This window comes from Chelon labrosus (assembly GCF_963514085.1).
Source record: "Chelon labrosus genome assembly, chromosome: 10".
Lineage (NCBI taxonomy): Eukaryota > Metazoa > Chordata > Actinopteri > Mugiliformes > Mugilidae > Chelon > Chelon labrosus.
This window is the reverse complement of record NC_140360.1, coordinates 11,548,198-11,559,426: the sequence shown is the minus strand read 5'-3', so window position 1 is coordinate 11,559,426 and position 11,229 is coordinate 11,548,198. Positions and strand designations below refer to the sequence as shown.

The 11,229-nt window shown below is 41.5% G+C and overlaps 1 protein-coding gene across 1 annotated transcript; it reads left to right on the top strand.

The window, feature by feature from the left end:
- Positions 1 to 214: 214 nt before the first annotated feature.
- Positions 215 to 10,950, top strand: elapor1 (endosome-lysosome associated apoptosis and autophagy regulator 1). The gene is made up of 22 exons (XM_084554168.1): positions 215 to 338; positions 1,947 to 2,067; positions 2,209 to 2,389; positions 2,497 to 2,644; positions 2,733 to 2,813; positions 2,919 to 3,024; positions 3,109 to 3,258; positions 3,527 to 3,615; positions 3,811 to 3,988; positions 4,670 to 4,798; positions 5,066 to 5,156; positions 5,261 to 5,363; positions 5,466 to 5,603; positions 6,474 to 6,737; positions 7,333 to 7,509; positions 7,606 to 7,756; positions 8,080 to 8,173; positions 8,295 to 8,396; positions 8,578 to 8,704; positions 9,597 to 9,775; positions 9,882 to 10,047; positions 10,131 to 10,950. Exons 1-22 carry the CDS (start codon positions 249 to 251, stop codon positions 10,227 to 10,229), a joined length of 2,964 nt encoding a protein of 987 aa, XP_084410294.1. The 5' UTR covers positions 215 to 248; the 3' UTR covers positions 10,230 to 10,950.
- Positions 10,951 to 11,229: the final 279 nt, after the last annotated feature.

The window sequence follows — 11,229 nt, the reverse complement described above, 5'->3', positions numbered from 1 at the left end:
ATAAACACAATTTAATGCAATTTCATTAATTAGAAGTGTCACGCTCTGATGGAAGTTGTTAAATCTTGTGTGACCAAACTAACACACGATTAGTAAACTAAACGCCTGAACTTATCAGCCAATCAGCTCCCGGTGTTTGCTCACAGTTCAGAGGGAAGCCACGCCTCCACCCGCCGTGGCGTGGGCTGCACCTGAGGGCGCAGGTCAGAAGCCCTCATCACTTCACCGCTGACAGACAACACGCAACGATGCAGCGAGGCCTGATGCACCTGAGCCACCTTCTGCTAGGGCTGCTGCTTTTTGCACAAACCTACGCGGAACTGCCCATGTGCAAAGAGGTGAGGATATATTCTTATAAAAGATCATTGTAAGCCACTGTTACATCTTTCTACGAAGTTACATTTAATTATAAATATTGACAGCATTAGGATACATTTATATCCTACAATTAACTTGATTAGAGGTGCAGAGAGAAAGATGTGATGCGTTTATGGACATTTTGAAAGAAGTTTGACCCAAGAGACACTTATCCAGATAGGCAAATGCAAGAAAACATGTTTGAGACTTGCTTAAAATATAAATATAACTGGAGCTCTGCCTCACTTTGACAGTAGTTATCCAGTATAGCGGTTTGTTTTGGCAAACCTCCTGTGACACCTTCTCATATTATGTGTGGTAAAGTTATCAGTTATTTGAATTATACTATACACCCATCAGGAGTATGTTTATGAGACATCTTTTACTAGAGCTTCCATATGCTGCATTGTCAGCTGTGCTCTCCTCACCTCATTTTATCTTTTTTTTCCCCCAATTTGCATACCAAATTTAAAACTTTTTTGATAACACCCAAAACTGAGCTTCTTATCAGCATTATCAGTTTCCAGAGTGAGTTTAGTGAGGTTGACAAAGGTTGACTTAAGGAAGGAGGCCTGGCAGCTGCTACGTTCACAAGGTGTTCCCATGCCAGTCTCTGTGGCCGCGAGGCGCAGCGGTCAAGATGTCCCGTTGCCTCGGTTTCCTCGTGTTTGTTTACAGGAGGCAATTAAGCTAAAGCACATGTCCTGTTTGATGCATTTTTACATCAAATCCTCCCCCGCCTACCAACACAGAGCCATGTTCACTTGATACCTTAACCATGGCTAATGTAGCAGCTCTAATCGAAAACACAGGTGAGCACTGCTGCTGTGTTTCTGTTAACTATTAATCCCACAAAGCTGTTTTGTGGGCTTGGATCGGTCTGCTAAGTGACCCTCCTTGGAATATTACTCCCTGTTGTTGACGGAGGAACGAGCCTTAAGATTGCACTGAGTGCCTGCTCCGTATTCATGACATGTTTCAAATCAACAAGGTCATCTCTAATGTTGCGTCACTTCCCAAATTACACCGCTTCGGGTGGGACAGTGTTTGTCAGTCACACACTGTAAGTATCCCCAAAAGGTGATAAAGCACACGGGACGACAGCTTTGCACTAGATCCCTTTCTGTCTCCAAAGTTCTGTGACAACACTGAAATTAAATGTTTGCAAAAGGACTGGATGAATCAGCTCCCCCCCCCCCCCCCCCCCGGCTGAGTAAATAACCCCCGAGGGCTCAAGAGAAGCAGCAGCAGCAGAACATCCTTGATAACTCAGATTAAAACAACAGTTGAGACAGCTTCTAGGGCAAATATTAGCCTCACCTTTTATTTGTAAAAGAGGCTGGCCTGGTTTAGGATGTATAAACCAGTCTCTAATTTTACCACCAGCTCAAATTTTCCTTTCAGTTGATAATTTTCTGGATTAGTTTTCTCAGATGGGAAGATTTTATGCTTTTTTTCTTTATCCCATGTGCCAGTAAGCTGAGTGTCTTTGGGATTTTCAGCTTTTCTCTGTGTGTAAATATTGAGAATGTGGTGCTTATTTTTTATTCAGCTGTGAGAAACCCACACCTGTGTTTTTTCCCCTGCAGTCAGATTATCACTTTGAGTACACAGAGTGTGACGTACTCGGGTCGAGATGGAGAGTGGCGGTTCCCAACAAGGCCGACACATGCACGGGTCTCCCAGATCCAGTCAAGGGCACTCAGTGCAGTAAGTGACCTACTTATTTTTGACATTTGCTTCAATCTACATCCTAGCCTTTTTTGCGCAAATAATAAATTAGCAAGTGTTTATCTTGATGAAGTCTTCATACAGTGTCTCTCCTCTCCATCTGTTTTTGCCCTTTCTCAGCCTTCTCCTGTAGGGAGGGGGAGTTCCTTGACATGCAGTCGCAGCAGTGCAAGAAGTGTGCTGCAGGCACCTACTCTCTGGGCACCGGCGTGGCATTTGATGAGTGGGACAGCCTGCCGAGAGGTTTTGTCACTCTCGGTGTGACAATGTATGAAGGGAATGCCCGCTCGCACTGCTCCAAGTTAGTACATCCTCTGCCTCGGTTTTAATTTAAAAGTATTTTTTTTCACTGATGGATTCCAGGCGTGAATGTTCGTCTGAGTGTTTCTGCTGATGATGTTTTTGCAGCTCAACGTGGACACCACAGGGCGAGTACATAGCCTCAAACACAGACGAGTGCACTGCAACACTGTCCTACGCTGTGACCCTGAAAAAACCTGGAACTTTGTCCTTTGAATATTTCTACCCTGATAACGGCGTCTACTTTGAATTCTTTGTAGGTGCTATAAATGACTTGTGAAAAAAAAAAGACTCTGTATTCAGGAGGAGGAATATTTGATTAACATTTCTCCCCCCTAATCCAGGTTCAGAACGACCAGTGTCAGTCTACAGACTCTAAAAGCCGGTGGATGAAAATCTCAGAGAGCAACTGGAGCCCGTACAGGGTTCGTCTCAGTGCAGCTTTTGCACATCCTCACACCTGCTGGCCGCTAGTTGTCATTTACCGGAGAGTTTTGACGTGAACAAACGATGTTTGATTGTCTGTGCAGGTAGATCTGAACAAAGGCAACAACGTGCTGTACTGGCGAACCACAGCGTATACTCTGCAGGGTAGTGCAGTCAAACCTGTGCTGTTAAGAAACATCCAGATCTCAGGTAACGCCTGGAGTGTGTGCGTGCAGACGTTTGACACTCATCTTTATGTCAGTGACTGAAAGTGGATTGATGCTGTTCTTCCAGGGGTGGCCTACACGTCAGAGTGTTTCCACTGTAAACCCGGCACCCACAGCGCAACATTAGGATCCGCCCGCTGTACCCCCTGTCCTGCTAATACCTACTCCAACAAGGGTGCCACTGTTTGCCATGAGTGTGACCAAGACAAATACGCAGGTATGCCTGTTTGCTCAACAGCGCTCTGTCCACAAAGACCAGTCATATGGTCGAGTGACTAATTCTTGTGGACTTACAACCATTACGTATTTGCCTGTTGCCACACGCACACACACACATGCAAGCCAGTCAGCATGCAAATGCAGCATTTACAATGCTCAAGTGGTTACAGAATGTGTAAAGTTCCTCTTATCTCTAAGATGTGAGGTGTGTGTTTTGCCTCATCCCCACCGGCTGTTTCCTCTGACATGGTTTTTGTTTTTTCCAGAGGTCAGTTCAGGGAGCTGTAAACCAAGACCTGCATGTACAAGCAGGGACTACTTCTACACCCACACTCCCTGTGACTCCAAGGGAAAGGTAATAAAGGAAAAAAAAAAAAAGACGTGATCATGCTGGTTCAGTAGAGGCGATATTTTTCTTTGAAAATCCTACGAGCGACCATCTGGTGTGACTATAAGGTTTCCGTGAATATAAATGATGTGGCTGATTGCACAGCAGAGCCACCGGTGGCTCCTTTCATGTTTTCACTTCTGTCTTGCTTGTGTGACGCAGACTCAGCTCATGTACAAGTGGATTGAGCCCAAGATCTGCAGCGAGACAGCAAAAGGAGCGGTGAGTCTTCCCGCTTCAGGGGAGCAACAGTCCTGTCCGCCATGCAACCCGGGCTTTTACGTCACCAACTCCTCCACCTGTGAGCCTTGCACCAATGGCTCCTACTCAAACGGAACAGGTGCAGAAGCTTCACGTTGTTTACTGTGTTCTCATTTGGTTACAAGTGAGTAAACACTTGCTTGACAGATCATTAGGTACACTAGTGAAAACAAGGGCACTGTAATATAACAGTCCTGCACTAAATCTTCAGCTTCATGAACATTATAATGTTTAGTTTATGTTGAAACGGGGTTATAAAGGTGAACTGAATTATCATTTTGGAGTATGTAGTTTGTGGTGCTGTTAAACTGGACAGTTAACAGCTCTCTCAGTTATTTGAAACAAATACTCAATACCATAACCTTTTTGAAGATAAGATTTAGTTTGGGACTGTTACATTAGAAAGCATTCGTTTTCACTAGTGTACCTAATGAAGTGGCAAGTGAGTGCATGAATGAGTAATAAACAAGGTCAGCGGACAGATAGACTTATTTGTTCTCCTCAGAGGGGAATTTATTTTCATTTCATTGTGCAAATGAAACAAGAAAAACGTACAGATACACAAAATAAATACAATGCGCCGAAGGTCTGGTGTAGAGAGTCTAAAAATATTTGAGGCATTTTGAGTTGGATTTTGTTGGAAAATCATTGATGAAAAGCAACAGAAAGGGTCACATCTGTCATTAATGTAATACTAATTGCCTTAATGTAAACACACACTGTATATATACTGACATCATATGACATTATTTACCCACAGTTTGTACCAAGTGCCCTGTTGGCACGGAGCCCGTTTTGGGCTTTGAGTACAAATGGTGGAACACGATGCCGACCAACATGAAGAGCTCCGTCTTCCGTCGAGTGTCGAGCAACTTCGACCGCAGCACAGGTGAGAGACTTAATAATAATCAGTCTACTGATAACCTGAAGAAAACAGCTGAATAAACAATTACCGCCAGGACACATCGCCTGCACGTAATCGGCTCAGCAAGGTCAGGAATTAACGTTCAGCCTCAGGATTGATTGCACTACGCTGCTGAAACTAAATTACGTTAATGATTATTATCATTATTAATGAGTATGTTAGTGTAATTTAAAAGTAGAACTGGTTTGGTCAACTCTCCTTAAAAGATTTTTTTATTTTTTGCAATGGCAGCATGGGAGGTGGCCGGAGAGTACATCTACACCACACCTGGGGACCAAGACACAGACTACATGATGCTCACGCTCAGTGTCCCTGGTTACAGGTGAAGTCAAACAAGATGTTACTCAGAAAAGTCTTTCCCATACTATGTACTAGAGCTTTAAGTGTACCATATTCTTGATTAAAGTTCAGTTAAATGCTTCACAGGCCACCTCAGTCCGTGGTCACAGATGAAAGGAGTGAACTATCCCGCATCACCTTCGTCTTTGAGACCAGGTGTACGGCTGGCTGCAAGTTCTTCTTCCTGGCGGTGAGAGGAACTGATTAGACAGCTGGATGCTACAATACGCTTATTGATAAATTAGGTTTGGTTCAATGAGTACAAATATGAATTAAGCGTATGTCTTTGTAGGGTTATAACCAGTGGAACAACGACGTGATTGAGCACTGGAACGGCAGCAGCAGCAAACAGTCGTACTCATACCTGATCCAGAGCAACAGCACCGTCAGCTTCACCTGGACGTTTCAACGCACCGATGAACCGAATGCGGTGAGACTCAGTCGCTCATTCTGACCTGTACCTCCTGATCATTTCAGTATTTCAGCCTTAAAGGGATGTGTGATCACATTCACTGCTTAGATGGTTTTATTTTCAGTCATTCATTCTTCTTATTAGATGTTGAGCTTCATAATGTGGCTCGAGGGTTTAGAGCAAGTATGTAAATCCTTGTTTAATTAGTACAAATAAACCAGAACATCCAATTAACGGTCTGTGTTCGTCAGAATAATTTTGAATTAGTGTTGCCCTTTTACTTATTATTTCATATTTATTGCATATATTTTATCATTTTAAATTCTTTTTCTCTTGATTGTCATGGCCACATGGTTATAGTAGTTATAGTTTTCATAATTTGTTCCTCTTTTCTGTTTTTACAAATTAGTTTCTGTTTTATTTGTTAATTCTCTTTGTGTCCTTGAATCAAAGTGAAAAATATCACTGGATGACTTCACTGTAAATCTAAAAGTCTGATATGAGAAAACAATATGTTGACTGTTTAAGCTGGGACAGTGTTATGTATTATGAACACTATTAGATGAATAGTTTAGTGCTAAATTAAATGCTGTAAATATATCTACAAAACATGGCTGTAGATGTGTAAAATTCTCATTTGACTTTGTTTTAAGTGAGTGCTGTACAAGTTGAGTGTTTTGCACTGAAATCATAAGTTTGTCTTCCAAATATCGCACTGAGCTCTAGAGGGCAGTCTAAAATTGTGTGGTCAACCTCCAAATGGTGTGTATGCTATCTGTTCTCTCTGTCTCTATTTTAAACCGACTGTAAAAACAGAGTGAGACTGTGACGTGTGCTCCTTGAAGCAGAGCAGGTAACAACAGACTCCTCGTGTCTCCCTTCTCTCAGGAGAGGATGTACAGCGCCGATAGTGCAAAGATCTTCTCCATCCACATCACCAACGTGATCGAAGGTGTGGCCTCGGAGTGTCGCCGCTGTGCTCTGGTGGCAGTCAAGTCCGATTCCGCCTGTGTTCCCTGCCCACCTGGACACTACATGGTCGGCGGGACGGGAGTGTGTAAGAGCTGTCCGCCGAACACCTTCATCCGGGCTGCCCAGCCTGTCGGAAAGGAAGCTTGTGTTGAGTGTGGCCCCAACACAAAGAGGAACAAGGTAAGGGGAACAAAATACTTCCATTCAGTTCCTCTAAATAACAAAGATCTGATTAAAACTACGACAGAGTGCAAGTATTCAAGGCTGTTAGGTCAAGTTCTCACGGTTGTTTCTGCAAATGTGGGGACTATAATTTCTAGTCTGTAAATTCAACGTTTTTTTAACTCAACTCTGGTGCAATGAATAAAGAAAAACTACCTTTTTTTTTACAAATATATATACAGCATATTTATGCCTCTCAAATAACATTTCGTTCTTGAGTATTTGGACAAACAAATACTCAACCCTAACCCAAACAAATACCCAAATACCTAATTTACCTCTATTATTAATGTTGGAGTTAGAGTTCACCTCTCATTAAAGGTTACTTCATCATAATCATTTACATAAAAGTGAAAAACTAGTTCTAAAACAAAGAAAATATACATAATCCCTAAAAGACTAACGTTTCTGGAGACGTCTACTGTAACCAACTGAAACCTGCCTCAATATTTTTGTGCTGGCATTTATAACGGCTGTCTTCCTTGAGTTTCCCACATAAGGTTGTTCCTGCCACTGCTAACAGAATATGATGTCCATGTAAATGTCCTTGCAGGCCCACACGGCTTGTCTCAGCGACTGTACGCTGGAAGTGCACATGAAAGGAGGGGCGCCGCTGCACTACGACTTCTCCCCTCTCTCCAACGTCACCGGCTTCCACAGCAGCCCCCGCTTCACCAACAAAGGCCTGCGATATTTCCACCGCTTCAACGTGGGCCTGTGTGGGACAGAGGTGAGGAAGCTGTGGATCTGGTGATGTTTCCTCTTTGATTAAAAAAATAATAATTCAGTTTGCCTCGCATCTTACCCCGCTGTGTTTCTCTCGCAGAGCCGAATGCCGGCTTCCTGCGTGGACAACGTAACAGAGAGTGGGAGGGAGGTCAAAGGTTATGTCTGTCAATCTGTTGTGGTTCCCTCAGAGATCAGGAGTCAGAGCATGGTGTCCTCCCAGCCTTTCCTCATTGGTGACTCACTCGTCGGTACGGACTGAATGCTGCAGCTGTTTATTTCTGTAAACAAAGGGATATGTCTCTAACAGTTTGTTAGTCATTCAATCATAATGAAGGGCAGTGCACAAAACTGTGTGTTGCATCAGTATTTATTTACCACTGCCCTGTCTGAGTGTGTCAGAGTGTGATCTCTTTAATGCTTCTTCACACCTCTAAAACGATCTTAAAAAGGAAAATCATGTGTTTGATTAAACCTCTCATCTTCTACAGACACATACAGCCTGTGTATCTGTACCTTTGAACTGAAACTGATTTAGATTGTTTGTAATCCTACATGTCCTTTAATTCTGCAGGTGTGACCACTGAGACGACCCTGGGTGGCATCTCGTCTCCAGAATGGCTGTTCCCATCAGCGACTGGGCTGCCAGATGTCATTTTCTATTACAAGTAAATAAGATATTGATTTATTTTATTAATGCCGGTCATGCTTTCAAATATCTTCAGGTAAATACTTGGTTTAATCATTTGTCAGGTTGAGTGAAGGTTTTTACGTTTGTGATGTTTGCAGGTCCAGTGATGTGACTCCGGCTTGTAAACAGGGCAGGTCGGCTACCATCAGACTGAGATGCAGTCCCACAGTGACTGCTAAAGACTACGTCACCCTGCCAGGGTACTTTAAACTTTTGACCCAACAAGTTTCATCCCAGCAGCCTGTGATTTTACACACATACTGTTTTTAGCAGCCACATTTTGCACCAACAAATGACATATTGAGCTCTCTGTGGCTGAATTGCGGACTAATAAGTCCATCAAATCAATTTTAAAGCTAATTCCACTGTTTTCCTCCACAGCAATTGCTCCGAAGGGACGTGCGACGGTTGTACTTTCCACTTTCTGTGGCAGAGCCAGCATGCCTGTCCACTCTGCACCAAAGAGCACTACAGAGAGATCGTCAGTGCTTGCGTCCAGGGAATACAGGTAGTGCCTTCACAAACCCCTGTTCGGTGGAAAGAAATATTCTAAACGTCCATAATGTCAGACTGAATTAATACACTGTGTATAAAGTTATATTCAAGACATTGTGTGGTTAAATTTTACGTGATAATTTAACCACCAACAGTTTCTGTTTTACTTAAAGTACAGTAAGTGCTACGTCATATAATAAAGTGAAGCATAAGCATTAATGATCTCGATGATGAGATTGTTATCTCTCAATTAAATATAGTTCACTATAGTTAGCTTAGCCATGAGCTTTTTTATTTCTTGATTGCATAAATCAGCCAACACAGAAGCCCACTCATCAATATTCTAGTCTGATTCAATTTAAAATTAAATAAAACTTTGTGAGGTTTAGTGCTGCTGATAAAGAGATTATGTTTCCATTCTACTGAGACAGATTCCCTGAATCTGGATCAGATTTATTATTATTATAAAATAGAATTTTCTTGGTGTTTGATGCAGTAAACTTAGTAAGAAGTAGGAAATTATGTAAAATATAAGAACTATACAAAGAATATTTTGTTATGTTTGGTTTTAAATAGCAAAGAAACTCTAAATAGTGTGTATATGTCTGTAAAAGAGAGCCAGTAGAGAGTATTAATTATTGAAGTATTAATTATAAAATACTTTATAGTTCAGAAAAGTGAGTTAATGAAGCGTATAGTGACTTATGGGGGTGTCCGGGTATGTGGATACGTGAGGGCGCTTGTTTATGAGTCTGTTAATCTTTTTGACTGAAAAATTATATGAGAGTGGTTATAATTTTCTTATCTACCGTCCACCAGAAAGCAGAGGATAAGTGTATTTCTCAAACAGCTGAATTAATCTTTGAAAACATTTGTCTGTCTGTTTGTTTGTGTGTGTGTTTCAGAGAACCACCTATGTGTGGCAGCAGCCGTTGCAGTGTTACGGAGGAGAGGCGCTGCCAGCACAAAAAGTCAATGCTTGCGTGTCTATGGATTTCTGGCTCAAGTTTGGTGTTTCCACGGGAACGGTCGCTGCTCTCCTGCTCCTCAGTATCAGCTGTTATTTTTGGAAGAAGACGCGCAAGTGAGAACACCGAGCCTTACATTTCCTCCATTATTCCACTGATATCTCACACCTGTAAATTATATTAATGGGGGAGATCTTGACATAATGTAACCTCCATCTGCAGGCTGCAGTATAAGTACTCCAAGCTGATGAGTACCTCTGGAAGTAAAGAGTGCGAGCTGCCCACTGCAGACAGCTGTGCAATAATGGAGGGAGAGGATGCAGAGGATGACCTGATGGACCTCACCAAGAAATCCTTCTTCACCAAAATTAAGTCTTTCTCACGGGAGGTCAGTAAGCCCTTCTTCCTCCTTCACGCTGACCCACTTAACACACCTTATCATGTTTCATGTTATCATCTGTGTGTTTTCAGAGGACGTCAGATGGATTTGACTCGGTCCCACTCAAGTCCTCCTCTTCGCTCCTGCAACGAGAGGAGTTTGAGTCTGATGATGATGATATCAGAGGATGAGCACATCCTGCTACCAGAGCACAGATCAGTACATCTCAGAGGTGGACTGATGTTAAATGGTTTTCATTGATTTATACAGATACAAGTCTCAGTGAAGGAGTTTTAAGATGATGTAAAGAGCGGTCTCCATATTGGGGATAATTTGTGTTTTTTTAAATGATCTGAGATCCAAACTGTGGATAACGTTACTTTTTTTTTTTTTTATGGATAAGTGTAAGCGTGTACATTTTGTATTTGTATAACTCTGGGTGTGTATTTCTTTTCTTCTTTTATTTTTTATCAGGCCACCCTGTATATTTATTAGTCCATCCATTCACTTCAGTCTTATTTGTCTTACTTAATCTCATTTGACAACGTGTGACTTGTATTTGCCTAACATCATAATAAGATTAGAATTAATAGTGTGAAGTAAAGACATTAAATAACTACAATAAATAGGAAAGAAAATGTATTAGTTTGGGAATATTAAGCAATCAAGCCTCTGATGCTGCCTTCAGGTACTCTTTGTAGCATGAAAATAAACATGTGCACATTGCTGAATATACATGTCATGTTACTGTAAAAAATAAACCCAATACATAGATAAGTAAAACATATATCCACTGAAAAAAAATCTACTTTTTTTTTTTTTTTTTTACTGAAATAATCCAGTTTTTTCCTATGATATCTTAATATCATTAATTATGTTAAATAAAGTATGATTATAACCAGTGCTGAAGAACATTTACATGAGTAGTTGTATTTTCTGTGACTGTACATGTATACAGTTATCATTATAGATTAACCACACAGTATATGAAAATAACAACAACACAGTGGACATTTTTCTGCTTTATTAATATTACTTTACACCTATTACTGATAGTTATTGTGTAATTTTGTTTCTGTGATGATTTTAATCTAAAAATGACCGTACGTCAACCGAGAGAACGCAAACTGCTGATTACTATTTTTCCGCTAGCACCTGAAAGCAGCACAGGTTTCTGTTTCTCGTCCACCA